Genomic DNA, 16,835 nt, shown 5'->3' on the forward strand with positions numbered 1-16,835 from the left:
CAATGCCACCACTGCCACCAAGACACCAATGCCACCACAGCACAGGGGACCACTGCCACCAGGAGACCACTGCCACCAGGGGACCACTGCCACCACGGGACCAATGCCACCACGGCCACCAGGACACCAATGCCACCATGGCACAGGGGACCACTGCCATCAACGGACCAGGGCTACCAAGGCACAGAGGACAACTGCCACCAGGGGACCATTGGCACTAAGGGACTGCTGCCACCACGGCACAAAGGACCACAGCTACCGGGGGACTGTTGCCACCAGAGCACAGGGGACTGCTGCCACCTCGGCACAAGGGACCACTGTCATCAGTCAACCACTGCCACCAGGTGCCAGCCGTTGCAGTGCCACAGGCCTGCAGAGCACACTAGGCTGTCCACCATGGTGTCCACCACAACAGCATCTCACCAGGTCTTTGTACCGTGCTTACCATGTCGGGATGTGCACACCAGGTGATTGAAGAAAGCAAAGTAAATGGGGATTCAGGCGATTGAAGAAAGCAAAGGAAATGGGGATTCAAATTTTCCAGGTCACCGAGGGCAAGTGTGGGTCATTTCTACATAAATTTTCAAGCTACCAAATCAGACTGTTCACCCGTGGGCAAAACAGGGCCAACAGAATCCATCCAACTTTAATGGATGTTCCCTGACGTAATTATTTTATAGTATGTCACAGGATCTTGAATGAAAGAACACAAATGTTACTATTTATACTGCTGAAAATGAAGTGTGCAGCTCAACGTTCTCAGATAGCAATCGAATTTCTCATTCCTGGTACCTCAATTTTCACCTCCTTCCTAATTCCTGTCGCTCCCCATAAACTACGGTTACTTCAAACCTTCCCACTTACTGCACCTTCCTGAACCAGTGCATGATCTTGCTCGTACGCCCAACCAAGACCAAACACCATCCTGTTCAGTCCCGTGGCAAGACATACGGTGGTTCTTACTGCACCTTCTTATCATCTTTAACCTATTTTTGTTTTGCTTTGCATCAACAACTTTGCATTGTTTTCCAAAATGGAGCAGAAATAGAGGCCTTACAAGGAGGCAAATTGTCAAGCCGAAGCAGTAAAGGCTTCATGGCTCCCCTAACGCTCAGCATAAAGCAATAACGAACACGTGAGAGTTAACTGTAATGTCTTATATTTTTCAGTGCAGTCTCTTTGCATAGAAGACGTGTGTTGCTATTTCAGTCACTACATTTCGTATACAACTGTTGGGTTGAACTACTTACAAGCAAAAAATACATCTTCCTAGCCTGTGTGCTTCAGAATAATTGTTTTAAAAAAATTAACCAAAGAAAGTACGGCTTGGGGAAATTTGAGCCAAACGAAGCACCAAATATTTCACATGAGCAGCAAGGTAAGCGTTGCTGGGAGCTACATGGTTAAACTATTCCAACAGCAGGCATAATGTATCCGCTTTTTTTCCTAGTATTTGGGTACTTACTGGGCGATTCATCAACACAGCAACACACTACAGTGTTTACTGTGTGATCCATTTTCTAACTGCAGGGGAAAGGGACCTGGGGGTCCTGGGGACAGCAGGGTGACCATGAGCCAGCACTGGGCCCTTGTGGCCAGGAAGGCCAATGGTACCTGGGGTGGGTTAGAAGGGGGTGGTCAGTAGGTCAGAGAGGTTCTCCTGCCCCTCTGCTCTGCCCTGGGGAGACCACACCTGGAATATTGTGTCCAGTTGCGGCCCCTCAGTTCCAGAAGGACAGGGAACTGCTGGAGAGAGTCCAGAGCAGCCACCAAGATGCTGAAGGGAGTGGAGCATCTGCCGTGTGAGGAAAGGCTGAGGGAGCTGGGGCTCTGGAGCTGGAGAAGAGGAGACTGAGGGGGGACTCATTCCTGGGGATCAATATGGAAAGGGGGAGTGTCAGGAGGATGGAGCCAGGCTCTTCTCGGTGACAACCAGTGACAGGACAAGGGGCAATGGGTGCAAACTGGAACACAGGAGGTTCCACTGAAAGATGAGAAGAAACTTCTTCCTGGTGATGGTGTCAGAGCCTGGCCCAGGCTGCCCAGGGAGGTTGTGGAGTCTCCTTCTGTGCAGACATTCAAACCCGCCTGGACACCTTCCTGTGGAACCTCAGCTGGGTGTTCCTGCTCCATGGGGGATTGCACTGGATGAGCTTTCTAGGTCCCTTCCAACCCCTGACATCCTGGGATTCTGTGATCATCCCAGAATACAGAATGCCAGCGAACAGCGTGTGCCGCAGTGGAAGAAAGGGGTTTCTGACAGGCGGTGGGACAGACACACCGTGGCAGATCCGGCTGAGAGGGAGAGACTTTGGGAACGCTGGGAGTTCAGGTGTCTCCAGCTCTGAGAACCATTTAAAACAGCTCAGCAACACCTCTGAAAGCACCCAGAACCCAAGAGCCAGAAAGGCGACACGTGAACTGCGAAGAATAGCATTAATGAGGAGAAAAAATAAGCAAAATAACCCAGATACATAGCAAACTTCTAATGGCCTTTTCTTAGCTGTTTGTATTCTGCGTACGAGCTCCAGATTCCTCTAAGTTGTAACAGCATCCAGCCTTCACAGCGTGTTTACACTCTTTCCCAAATGACTACTGTGGCAAGGTTTCTATTAAAAAACCTCTTTTTCCTGCCTGTCATCGAAGATGTCACATTTGACTGTCTTTATATTTTATAATACATCAGCCAGGTACTGCTCCTGCCAAAAACCCAAATCTTCCGGGTGTTCCAAACTCTAATAGCTTATACAACTACCGGGTTATTCTTTTGCTTTTAATAGTCTAAGACACTGAAAAGAGGAGAAAATGTAAGTGTTGCCCACTAAGCACTATGCAGTGACTCCAGCCATTGTATGTGATTTCATTTCATACATCCAGCTCTCTGAGGAAATAATGCCTCTCCAGCTGAGTTAAGGAGCCATTTTCACATCCATTCCCTTTTCTGAAGCCACTAAATGAAAATCAGAGCGATGCACTTTTTAATGACTTTGGCATAACTAAAAGAAAACTTCACTATATAACAGGAAGCCAGTTTTTTCTCCTTATTTGGCAGTAAAACATGTACTGATTGTGAATGTGGCTTGAATACAAAATACGTTGTAATTGAGCTGTATGAGCATTTTAGTTTTAAGACAGCACTTTGAATCTTCCTCCCTCTGTTGTCTGATCCACAGACTACGGGGACTTAAAATTCAGTTTCTCGTTGTTTACAAACAGACTAAGACAGTTGAAATGCTTATTGTTTAGGAGCCATTATTTATCCACAAATTAAAATAACAAGTGGCTGCAAAGATTATACATTACTTTCAGTGATATTTAAACGCTGAGCTCCTGTGTTATTAACTCACATGTTTTGAGAAAAACACCTTGGAACAGCAAGTCCTCAATCCAGTGTCCTCTCCCTTATGATGTCTTCAACCGGCCATTTTGAATAAAAATCCTGTTCTGGTCTGTTTTGAGATAGAATGTCCCAAGGGAGTTTTGTCCTATTGCCCAATAACTTGGAGACTGGCCTGTGTCCCAAATCCTTTCCAAAGCTGTCTTTTTTCCTTTTAAATTTGTTGCCAAACCTTGAGGCAGTTGCTTCTCTTCTAGACCTCACTAAGCTCTTGGCCATACCATTCCCCCCATGGGATATTTCTTTTCCACAGGGCTGTGACAAGGCAAAGCAAACAGCAAAATTTTAAAATTAACTAGAAAAATAAATAGGAAAAAACCAATCATCCCTTAGTCTTAGATGAGCAAGTAACCAAAACTGGCTGTGGAAATTCCCCAAGCAAAAGTCACAGGAGGCTGGATGAATATTGTAGGGAAGTGTCTCCACCTGTCTCTTCTTTTGCTCCTTTGAGACACGGGTTGCAGGCAGCAGGACACGGGGTGACAGCCCACATGGGCCTTTGGTCACATCTCACCTGTTATACCAAGTATTTTAGCCCTGAGGATTCTATCATTCTAACTAAAGGAACAAATGTCACTGGCATGACCAGAGCTCACACACCTCGGGCACAGAACGAGAGCCAACAGAGCTGGTGTGTCAGCGGGCAGACGGCACATCTGCCGGTTCAGATGAGATGGAATGAAGCACTGAAACCGAAAGATCAGGCTGGAGGTCTCCACATGACATCACATTTCTCTCTTAGCACGTGGATATAGAGCTGGAAATTCACCCACAACACAAAGCGAGGCGAACTGGTTTCCGATCAGCTTTGGCCACCTGTGAAATGAATTTTTACTAAATGCAGATGTTACAAAATTAGGAGGAGCTGTCAACACTCTGGAGAGAGGCCCTGCAGGGGGATCTGGGCAAACCGGAGAACTGGGCAATCACCAACCGCATGAGGTTCAACAAGGGTAAGAGCCGGATTTTGCACTTGGGACACAGCAACCCTGGCTGTACAGACAGACTGAGCGATGAGATGCTGGAGAGCAGCTCTGTGGAGAGGGATCTGGGGGTTCTGGTCGATGGCCGGTTGAACATGAGCCACCAGTGTCCCTGGAGCCAAGAGGGCCCCGTGTCCTGGTGCATCCAGCACAGCACGGCCAGCCGGGCAGGGGGGGATTGTCCCACTCTGCTCTGCGCTGGGGCGGCCTCACCTGCAGCATTCACTGTGTGCAGGGCTGGGGACACAGGAGAAAAGGAGACAAAGCTACTGGAGTGTCCAGGAGAGGCTACAAAGTTGGTGAAGGTTTGGAGGGGAAGCCGGATGAGGAGCGGCTGAAGTCCCTGGGTTTGTTTATCCTGGAGGAGCCTGAGGGCAGAGCTCATGGGCTGCAGGTTCCTCAGCAAGAGCAGGAGGGGTAGGGCTGAGCTCTTCTCTGTGACAGTGACAGAACCCAGGGAACGGCAGAAGATGTGCCAGGGAGGGTCAGTGGGACATGAGGAAAAGGTTCTTCACCCAGAGGTGCTGGACACTGAACAGGCTCCCAGGGAGGGGTCATGGCCCCAAGCTGACAGCGTTCAAGAAGAGACTGGACAACGTCCTCAGACACACGGGGTGACCTGTGGGGTGTCCTGTGCAGGGCAGGAGTTGGACTCCATGATCCTCGGGGGTCCTCTCTAGCTCAGGATTTTCTATGATTCTACTCGGAGGCTCCCGCTGGTTGGCCCCGTCTCTGCACTCACGGGGCTGTGCAGAGGCAGCACCGCATCTCCCAGATAGAAACCCTGGGGCAGTGCCAAGGGGGATGTGAAAGGATCCATTCATCCCCTGGTCAGCAGTGAGAGCGCCCTGGGACTCCAGGGCTGCACAACCCCGGCAGACAGAGGCAGCAAATCTGTGCTCATGTCCCACATTATGCTCCCTGATGCAGAGAATTTATGGTAGAAATCCAGGAGAAAAAAAATAAAGCACGGCGACATGTTGTAATAGGCTAAAAGGTATTTAATTGTTTCTACAGTCAAAGGGAACCACTGAACTAATAAATGGGTTGTTACTCCTGTGAGGGGAGGACAAGTGGCACATTAGCTCATTTTGTTATTAAATTAATACCAGATTAGTGTGTTTAATTGATCTAAATTGTTCTAACCCAGCTGAGGTTGGCATGTTCGAACCAGCTTGATGCAGGCATGCCATAATTCATTAGTTATTTTCCTTAGCCAGACTAGGGAATTTGAGAAGAATCAGGTACACCAGAGGAGCAAAAAGGAGTAAGAGCCCGACAGCTTTTCCCTGGCCATTTCATTTTCCTTTTCTACTTTAACTCTGCTGTCAATCTCTATTGCCAGCTGGAGCTGAGCCTGCCAATCACTCTGACACCCTGCATCTCCCAAACCAGAGACTCTCCCATGAAAACTGTTGACTTTGCATTTAAATATTATTCCTCACAGTATTATTTTTTACTACCTGTTGTAGAATTTCTGCATGCACAAGAATGCTCGTGAGGACTTCACTGAAACAGGAACATGACAGAATTGATAAATCTAGTGACAAGAGCAAGAGCAGCCAAGAAGTGAGAGACTTGTGCACTGAGCACGCGACTCGGCGTGTCACGTTCCCCGTGTACGCTGTCTGAACCCAGCCTTGCAGTGCGCTTGACATTTTACAGAAAAAAAGAGATGAACCGGTGACCCAGGCAGTGTAAAACAGGATTTTTAGGTGCAAAGCCACTGTGACTCAGCATATGAAGTTGCTGGAACTGTTGTAAGGCTGCTGCTATGGTCCAAAACTAGCAACAGAGTAAAGGAAAACTATCACTAAAGATGTAAAGAGGACCACTGCAATCAGATGGGAAAGATCTTCCCCCTGCAGAGGTTGTGTGCAGTTTTGGAAACACAGTGTTTGGGCACCACTGCTCCCTCCAAGCACAAAGCTGTGTTACTGATGTGTTGTGGGAACACACGCATTCACTTCTCACTGAGACCAGCGCAGGGTAGATGAAGAGGGACAGTGATCCAAAGACTTCAAACTACAGCACGTCACGACAACCCTGCAGCCTCAACGCTCACCCTCGCTGGGGCCAGGCTCTTCTGGGTGACAATCAGTGATAGGATAAGGGGCAATGGGTGCAAACTGGAACACAGGAGGTTCCACTGAAAGATGAAGAGAAACTTGTTCCTGGTGAGGGTGTCAGAGCCTGGCCCAGGCTGCCCAGGGAGGTTGTGGAGTCTCCTTCTGTGCAGACATTCAAACCCGCCTGGACACCTTCCTGTGGAACCTCAGCTGGGTGTTCCTGCTCCATGGGGGGATTGCACTGGATGAGCTTTCCAGGGCCCTTCCAACCCCTGACATTCTCTGATTCTATGAATGTGCAGGCTGCTCCAGGGTCCCGCACCTTGCGGAGATGCCCTGTGCAAACAAGGTTTCGCTGCCGGTCCTGCCTGACTCAGGGTTGGGACACGATGTTGTGCAGGGCAATTACCACTTGGTGCCAAAACATTCGTCTGTGCCAGCTCCAAGGAGAGAGCAAGGACCAGCCTGCTTAGTGCCTTCCTCCCTGCAAAGCATCTTTGCAAACTGACTAGGGTAGGAGCGGGTCTGGACTAATAAAACTGTCCCTGGCAGAGGGTTTCCTCCTCATCCGCTTCTCTTTCCTGGACTAGGGATATCTTCACTCAGATAAAGCTGGAAAACCGTCACTTTGCAAAAGCTCTCAGTGCTGTGGATAAAGGAGCTGAGGAAAGGGGCAGCTTACCTTGCGTTGTCCCTTCCGTGTGACTTCAAGAAGTTCATATCACGATATCTGGACAGGAATGCTACCAGCTGGTCATTTGTCCTGCAAGAGTAAGAATAAAAGATGCACAGATTACACTGGGAAAATGACTATATTTCATTTCTAATTGTTCTCATTCAGAGACCATCCACAGAGTCTTTGAAGGAGAGAGCTGCTGAAGCAACTTCCATCCTGCTGCTGAACCTCTGCTCAGCAAAGGGCACTTGGAAAGCAGCACAGCTTTATTACATCTTAACGAGTTTCATATCAATTCTTGGCAGATGTTTTGAGCATTTTAACGGAGTATGTATTAAATAATACTGCTCAACACTTGAAGTCTGACAATCCAGCTGTGAGATGACTGCATTGATAATTCCATTTTACATGGTTTGCTATATCTTTCCTAGGGAATTTGGTTAATTATCTATTGGCATTTCATTTGTTTTCATCCTTGTAACAGGGAAGAGGCCAAGGTTGGAATGCATAAAGGAAAATAATTTGGATGTCAAAATCCCAATATAATTAATAGGACCAAAGGAATTTCGAAGGTTAATTCCAGTTAGTATGACTGGCAATCTGACACCAGTATTTCAGAATTTCAGTTGACATGTATTTACGTATTCATGCTTGACAGCTTTTGTGATCTGTTATTTCTTTAACAATGGAGGAAAAACATTCTCTATTTATCTAGGTCAGCATATTTTGGAAAACTGAATAAATCATATTAAAAAGATCTTCATCTCCTGAGTTGCATTCAAAACCACAACAGTGTAGATACAGCACCACTTAAGCAATGGTCTGTAATGGAGTTGATGGCAGAAAAACTGGAGATAAAACAGTTGTCAATAGTGGTGTATCTTGAAAACATTTCATTATCATAAGGCACAGAAAACCACGTTAAACCAGAGTCCTGTACAAAACATGTTTAACTTCTGGGGTCAGGCTTCAACAACCTGGAAATGTTACCAGCCTAGCAAACAATCTTCGCACCTCATAAAACCAAATTTTTCCGTCATCACAGGTAGCATTTCATTCCCGAACTGATGAATAAAGAGCAAGTTAACCACTGATTTCACCTGGACCAAATGAAGCATCTGCCTGCAAACCGGGCGGAATGACCGGGCTGTGGGATCCCGGCACCCCTGGGGCACACTCTGCGTCTCCACTTGGCAGCCTAGAAAACGGCTTTCTCTAGGGTAAGCTGGGCAGATTTCCACATTTGCTGCTCCAGTGACTCTCCATCTTACTGGGATGAATAGGCATTTAGTGAATTTACTCAGCGATGCTTCCACATGAAATGGTTTCAATGGCCGACATCTTCCGGTGAGTTTCTAGACAAAAGCCGGTACGCAGAGATGATCTTCAGAAATCTAAACAAATTTGGAAGTGCTTGTGTTTTCATTTCCTTACAGGATAAAAATCAAATCAACCAAAGCAAAAAATCCACACCACTCCATAAAACATCATCATTTCTAGACTGCTCACCAACCCCTATTTCGCTATTCACCCGGTGGATTTGGACCCGGGATCGCCCGACAAACTTTGCAATGCTTCGCACTTTTTAGATAATATTTATACATGCCCACATGACTTTAAGCTCTCAAAATAATTAACAATAGACACTTTCCCACTTCTTGAAAACACGGGTAGCGTCTTGGTCCTACTTTTAATTACTATTTCTTTTTTTTAAAAAAAAAAAAACAAGAACAGATACATTTTTCCTCTTTGCCAATTCAGTATGCTTCTTGCCATGTGTTGACAACATGGAAATAAAACATCACATTTCCATTTGGTAAAACTTTCTAGCTATTTGACATTTAGATTTATGCGGTCAACCAATTCTGTGCTCAGCATGGGAGCACATTGAATTTCTATTAAGCTTTCATTCAAATTGCTGCTTCTGGCCCCAATACCAGGAGGATGCTGCGCACCACCTCCGAATTACTCCATCACATGACATTAAAAAGAAAATCAAAGGTATTGAACATGCTATAGATGCTAATGCAGTTGCTAAAGTTCACAAAGCTTTGCCTCTGGGGGTGTATTTGCTATATTTCCTACATGCCTCCGGCACAGATCGCTACCGTGCTTTTGTGATAGCATCACGGTGCCCCTGGCCCCCCTGTGAAACCTTCTACTGACCATCACGGTGTCACAGAAAGTAACAAGGGCAACATATTTCTACTATTTGCTTCCTAAGAAGGAAATACAAAAGTCATGGGGATAGAGTCGTTCATGCTGCTGATTAAAACACACTGATATACGTCTTACACTCCTACCAGTTTCCCCAGTGTGCAGCACAGCACGGACACAGGTCAAGGAAAAGCGCAGTCAGGATGTGATGCTGCAGCTGATGGATGCACCACACAGCTCCACCTTCATTGCCTTTTGGTTTAAATTCCCTCGGAGGCCGAGGCACCGGGGCCCTCAGCTGCCCCCTGTGCTGTTAGCGGGGAGGGAGGATGGTGAGAGTACAGAGGCTGAGAGAACATGTGCGGTTGTCGGGTGCGCAGCACACAGAGGGAATCGGGCAACTCATCCTCCAGCAAACCCGATGTGCGGAGAAGGACCGTGCATGTGGGAGGGCTCCCACGATGGGGAAACAAAGCGTTTTCAGCTTCATTGCTGTAGATGTGGTGTCAGCAGTGGCAGGTCTGCCAGCTGGGATGGGGGGTCCATCTCCAATAGAACTGCACTGAGGTCACCTCAGCAAGGTCCTGCTGTCCCCACAGCCAGGGTGGCCGGAGGCGGCAGGGACAGCGGCCCGGGCTCAGGGTCAACATTGGAGGTCTAAGGAAGAGAAAGGTGAGTCACAGAATCCCAGAATGTCAGGGACTGGAAGGGACCTGGAAAGCTCATCCAGTGCAATCCCCCCATGGAGCAGGAACACCCAGCTGAGGTTCCACAGGAAGGTGTCCAGGCGGGTTTGAATGTCTGCACAGAAGGAGACTCCACAACCTCCCTGGGCAGCCTGGGCCAGGCTCTGACACCCTCACCGGGAACAAGTTTCTTCTCATCCTTCAGTGGAACCTCCTGTGTTCCAGTTTGCACCCATTGCCCCTTGTCCTGTCACTGGTTGTCACCCAGAAGAGCCTGGCTCCATCCTCCTGACACTCCCCCTCTCCATATTGATCCCCAGGAATGAGTCCCCCCTCAGTCTCCTCTTCTCCAGCTCCAGAGCCCCAGCTCCCTCAGCCTTTCCTCACACGGCAGATGCTCCACTCCCTTCAGCATCTTGGTGGCTGCTCTGGACTCTCTCCAGCAGTTCCCTGTCCTTCTGGAACTGAGGGGCCACAACTGGACACAATATTCCAGATACGGTCCCACAGCAAGAAGGGAACTCAGAAGATGCTGCCAAAGCAAAGCAAGGTCTGCTACTCCCATTTTCTCATTGATAGCCCTGGCCAGGGGCTGAGGTGTCCCAGGACACACGCAGACTGACCAGGCACTCAGTAAGCTGAGCATTGCAATAATTTCAGAATATTCTGTATACACTGGGAATCAAAATGGAAAACTGGAAAGAGAAACACTGACTGTGTGTTGTTTGCGTTGTGTGACCACGCTGGCAGGTCTGGCCGGGACACAGAACGAGCGCGTCCCTGTGCACAGCCATGGCCGAACACCGCGGGAACAAAAGGCAGTGCTGGGCTTGCTGGTTTTCAGCAAATCCTCCAAGTCCTGGTGACTAATCCAAGCAAAGAACAGAGATCCCCTTAGTTTACAGATGTGAAAATAGATGAAGAAAGTCTTTGGAAAACCTGAGAGAAGGAAAACAAGCGATTGTTACTTTTGGAAGATAGTGAAGGCAAATATAAATGCCCTTGATTCAGGAAGGTACTTTAACGCATGGGCAACTTGAAGGGTGGAAGGAACAGCAGTCACTTCAATAGGATTATTCATATGTCAAAACTTATACAATTGCATAACAATTTGGCTAAGTTAGATCAAAAGTTCAGACATGTTTGGCAGCACACAGGTACAAAAACAAGATAGTTTGATTCTGTGTAAGAATCAGACGAAGAAGCAAAGACCAACTGCTCTGTTGGATGCTGGGGTTGGTCTCTGCCGTTTCGGTAGCACACGGGCTGTCCCTGCGCAGCCGGAGCCCCGTGTCCCTCTCCACGGTTATTTCAGACACACAGCTGTTGTCTGTCTGTCCCAGGGCAGCCCCTGGGGTTTCCCCCCAGCCTGGACTGGGGGCCGGGGGTGCCTGGGCACCGTGCAGACAGGTGACACCCTGATGATTCAAACAGGGAGCACTGACAGTAAGAAAAACTCCCTGGGGACCACAGATTGCTGCAAAGCAAAAAGCCACTGGCCTGAAACCCGGCCCGAACTCCAGAGCCCACCCACAGCGATGCTGTGGCAGAGGCAGTGCCGCCAAAGTCCCTTTTGGTTTCTCTTCTGCTTCACCAGGTGAGGCCACAGGTAGAAAGGTTCAGCTTTACCATCTGCTTCAGATGAACTCACCAGTGAAGTCTTCAAAAAATGTCCTCATTTCAGGTAAATCCCTGGCCTGGGTTTGCAATGATTTCATTTAGCAAGAGCAGACTGAGCAATCCTGTTTCAGACTTGATGAGGAGTGCTAGGGGCTGCAGTGCATCTGTGTACAAAGCACAGATCATCTCCCGTCTCACGGTCATTTAATTTCTGCTCTATCAGAAAGGTAAGGCTAAGTAAATGTTTTCAGACGTTATGCATGAATGTAGTGTTTCTGCTCGGAAAGCAGCTCTCGTACTGGAGAATTCTTTTGCTACTGGCTCAAGGTTTGAGACAAAATCTAATGAAATCCATGGAAATCTCTCCTATGGTCTCGCTGGGCTTCAGACTCCTCCAGGCAATCCCATTCTCCTCAGCCCTGCTCCACCATCACTGCCCGGGCAGGAGCAGCTTTACTGCCCCAGCTCCTGCCAGGTGGTTCTCAGCACTTCATTCCCCAGCAATACCCACATTGTCCCAGCTTGAAAGTGTGGCATGAATTTAACCTGAATTACATGCACAAGCCTGGGCCAGGGACAGCTGCTAAGCTGAACCCACACTTAATGCCATTTTTGATCATTATTTCCTGGCATTACTTTCTTTCCTTCTCCTGTGTGTCTGCTCTTACATGCAAGCATCAGCACTGAGAATTGGGTTCTGCTACCCCTTCCAGGCAGCTGTAACTCACTTTAATCACGAATGTGGTTACTTGTAAATTACAATGCCGGAATATGAAAAGTTAGAGCAAGACAATTAAAATGTGGCTTTAAAATTTATAAAACGGACTCGCTCAGTCCTGGTTCTACGCTTCTCCAGAAGCAAAGGGCAAAGTCTGCTGGAAGCAACGGTATCTTGGTCTCTTAGCGGTTTCTCTCCCCAAGTACTAATCTTGTTTGAATGTGATTTTTGCCTTTAGTGCTTTTGTCACTGTTGTGATCTTAATGCATGGAAGACTTTTTTCTTATGCTTTTTTAAATCTGACAGGTAAAAAAAATATATACATTAATGTTTTTCTTATTGCTACATACGTAGGACAAAAGGAACTTCTTGTTACCCTGCCTACTGATGTACTCTCAGCAAAGGCAATGTAAGAGTGCCTGGTTGTGAGAATTCACAGTACGGGTCACAGTAAGTAACTGCTGTGTTAACCATGCGACATTACGGAGACGAAAGGGAACAGCGGGACAGGAGATTCTACGGCTGCCCAGCTCCCTGCAAACCATCCCTCTGCAGTTCGGAAAGCACACAACAGTGGCAATGACAGCGACCCAGCACCGTGGAACCCGGTAGAGCCAGCAGTCGAGCACCTACGGCCCTGCTGGCAATGCTGCTGCAGCCACGGCCCCAAGACTTTTTGTCACGCATTTACCACATTTTGCAAAGACAAAGGCTGTAATCCCCAGAACAATACTGGAATGCTGAACTGAAACGGCCGTGCTGCAGTGACCACAACGCTGTGCCCTGACACCAGGGGCCGAGGGCAGCTCCCAGACTGAAGCAGCAGGTCCCAGTGGACACCGACGTGCACATGTCAACACTGGGCCGTACGCCTGCTCTGGGTGCAATTCTGAGCCTGGGTCACTACAGAACAACATACCCACTTGGGAGGAGATGGCACACTGAAAACGGGAAGAAATGTTAATCACGATTAATTGAGCATCATCTAAAAGCAAACCTGCGAGCTGCTGTACAGGATCCTACGGCTGCAGCCCAGGGGTGAGTGCAGGAGGGAGCAGCTCCTGCCACGGTGGGTGCCACAAACACCCAGCGGCTCTGCCCTGGGCTGGGTGCTGCTTTTGTTAAAAACAAGTTTCTCTTTTAGTGGATTTGCCTGTCAGCTAAAGCTTCATATTAGCTGCATTTTCCTGGAGAACCAGATCCATGTTTTGGTAAACCTAGCAATGGAATGTGAAGTTATTGATAAGCAGGGATGGACATCTTGCAAGAGGGGCAACGAGAAACAGGTGACCAAAAACTGACCAACTGTGTATAACATCCCATTCACGTGAATACTTCATATAGAAGTGGGAGATCACGAGGATCTTGTTCCTTTTCCTTATGGAGACATTAGGAGAGGACCTTGCGAGTCGTCCCTGCGAACTGAGGCCAGTGACAGACTGAATCCAGCTCCGGTTGGCTGCAGAGTCCAGTCCAGGACTTCAGGTGCTGGCTCTGCAGTTGCTGGGACTTTCAAGATTGGTTTGTGTATATTGTATTATTTTCTCTATTCTTATCAGTAGCATTAGTAAAACATCTTTAATTTTTCCAACTCTCTTATCTCTGTCCTTCTTTCCCTCCTGATCGCCTGTGCTGAGTGGGAAGGGGGGAGAGGGAGGGACAAAAGGGTGAAGGGTAGGAGAGGAGGTGAACAACACATCTGCCAGGGTTTGATTGTCACCCCGCAATCAAAACCCTCGACAGGTGGGTGCTGGAGGGGCAGGTGAGCACCATGAAAGCAGCTGAATATACAAAAAACCACAGGAACAAACATAAAGGGGAAAGCTTTTGGGAGAGTAGGGCAAGGAGGCTGATGTGGTTCGGAACGGCAATGAAGAGCCTCTGATGCAAGAATAATGAAGGCAAATATATAGTCTGAAAAGGTAAGTCAACGCTGCTACAAGGGCCCAAAGCTTTGGTGTTTTCACTCGTCCTCGCCCAACTCGTTCCCCAGATCCCTGTGACTGCAGAGCACAGCCCTGCAGAGCCCAGACCTACAGCAACCCGCAGCTCTTTGCCAAGAAACTATTTCTAGGAGGTCCCTAGAGAAGAAAAAATACTTCAGAGAAGAAAACCGGAATTATGGGGCAAACTCATCTATCCACTCCGAGTTACGCGTGATATTACTCCATGGTTAAACAGGCAGATGTGCACACGAGAGCCTGGGAGCGGAAGAGCTTGAGTGCCTTTGATTTCCTCCCTTCTTTTCAATAAATTCTAATAATTATGACTAAGGTCATTGATTTCAATACACCATTAATTTAATCTTACTTAACACGTTACTGTGAAGTACTAGGACATGCCATCGCTGCCAAGAGCCCTGTGATAAGAGAATTCCTCCTCTGTCCCCGGCCCAGGGCTGTCCTGTGCCTGTGTGCTCTCCATAAGGGACGCTGATCTGCACCAGCGCAGCCACACACACCTGGTGTGCACAGCATGCACCGGTAACCTAACAAAACGGTACCACAGCAGAATGATTCAGCAGACAAAAGCAAAAACCTCCAAGGTCTGATCCTGAAGGAAATGCCTACAGCAAGATCAACCACGCAAACGCAGCACGACAATACAGAAAACATCTCTCACTGCAGGGTTCAGCTTTCGGAACCTGGACATGCAGCCCGACCTTTTCGGTGATGCTCCCAACTCCCCCTCTCTGCCCGAAGGCAACTTAATGCAAGGGGAGGCTCAGGGCAGCCTGACCCTGGCTGTGGCAAGAGAAAAAGACTCTGCCATCTAAAAATGCAAAGAAAGGGGAAGGCTATATTTAGCCCTCGCTATCACAGAACAAATATTAGCATGGCTGGCATTGCTCAGAGAAGCCGATTCCCACAACAGCAGTCATTCGTAAAACGTACCATGAAAATGAGAATGACAGATATGATTTCAGAGGCCAACTGCATGTGGAAGGCTCCAGGCGACTGTTAGCACCTCCGCTTTCACAGCAGTGTTGTCTCGATGCTTGGCTTTGTCTTTCAAGTCAGGTTTAACAGAGGAACAAGATAATGGAAGGACACTATTGCCTTAGCAGCTCAGCTTGCTCGAGCACCTGAGGGGTGAGAGTTCGGGGCGGGAACTCGCACCCGTGTCTCCCCCAGCGTTGACTTTCTCCGTCTGGATGCTCCAGACACGGATCAGTCATCGCTGCTCTCAGCGCCGCGCTGCCAGCGTCGAGCGGCTCTCCATTTTATTAGCGACACAATCGTCTTTGCTGTACTTTCAATTACCGCTTCCCATTCAACCATTGTCTGCTGCCTACGGAAAAGAAAAGAACTAACAGAGCCACAAAGGAGTGAAAGTCTTCTTTAAATGTCACGCTGCTAAATAAACCTCTTCCTAGTGAGAGTACATGAATGCTTGCGTACAAAGGAGATCTACTGAGAGAAAATGAATATACTCCATCGCCTGCTTCCCGAGCCACCCCACAACCTATTTTCTATAAATTTAAGGCTTCAGATGGCATTCAGGAAATAAATAAATAAGCTCACTGCTGACAAGCAGCAGCACATGCTTAAATGAAAATCCTAAAGAGACCATATAAGAGAATTCCACCAAGGATTAATGAACAAATGTGATTAAAACTATCTACAGCGCTGGACCGCAGCCAAAACGCTGCCAGCGGTATTTGATATGTAAATGCTTAAAACATTTGCTATGTGCACAGCCGCTGATGCAAAGCCTCTATAGAGAGTTTCTTCATCTAATTAGAGATATTGGTTTAGCAAACTTTGGAGTTTATAAAAACCCTCAACGTCTCATTATTCTTTTAAAATAGAATATTCATTTGTTTGGAATGCTTTCCAGCTATATCCCATGAAACTCTGAAATGCCTTTGGCGAATGAAACACTCCAGCCCTGTATCAGCTAATAAACCCTACAGCTTTTATGATCAAGTACTCACCACATGCACTCATTAAAACTTTTAAACTTGGTGCTTTGGACTTTCTTGAGCTATTTGCTAGGCATAAAGTAATCTACTCCATTTCCAATTATTTTATAGCGCAATTTCAACACAAGCATTTAAATTTATCCAGGATTTGATCAAACACACTACAGTACAGCGCAATCACTGTGTGTCTGATACAGTAAAGCACTTAACAGCATGTGCTTAACTGTAGCACACTTGTAGCTCTCCTGGGTAAGAGTCTGCGTGCCGTGTGTTGGGAAGCAGCACGTGCAATGATTGCACAAGATCGAGAGCTGGGAATTGCCCTTTAACTCATCTCAGATCCCCTGGGCACACGAGTGCGGAGACTTTTCCAGCGACATCAATCCGGTGGTACCTCAGTTTGTCCCTCCCTACCAGAGATATAGCACGCAACTCACCCATGGTTTGACATTTAACTCGTTGATGTCTAGAAAACACTTCTAAAAAATCCTCTCGACCCCAGGAGCGCCTCTGAGCTGATCGCAGGAACTCTTTGTGACAATGACATCTTCTGAGCATCCCTACTGCTGCAATAAAAACTAGAGAAAGGAGAAATACACTGTCC

At 47.7% G+C, this 16,835-nt stretch overlaps 1 protein-coding gene across 5 annotated transcripts in view; it reads right to left on the bottom strand.

Moving 5' to 3' along the window:
• Nucleotides 1-16,835, bottom strand: part of XYLT1 (xylosyltransferase 1) — a 276,271-nt gene that overhangs the window by 39,127 nt on the left and 220,309 nt on the right. For all 5 annotated transcript variants that reach the window (XM_071815168.1, XM_065850894.2, XM_065850893.2 and 2 more), the window contains exon 5: nt 7,132-7,212. In XM_071815168.1, the coding sequence (XP_071671269.1) occupies nt 7,132-7,212 (81 nt within the window). The remainder of the gene's footprint in view (nt 1-7,131; nt 7,213-16,835) is intronic.

This window comes from Patagioenas fasciata, chromosome 15 (genome assembly GCF_037038585.1).
Source record: "Patagioenas fasciata isolate bPatFas1 chromosome 15, bPatFas1.hap1, whole genome shotgun sequence".
In the NCBI taxonomy this organism is placed as follows: Eukaryota; Metazoa; Chordata; class Aves; order Columbiformes; family Columbidae; genus Patagioenas; species Patagioenas fasciata.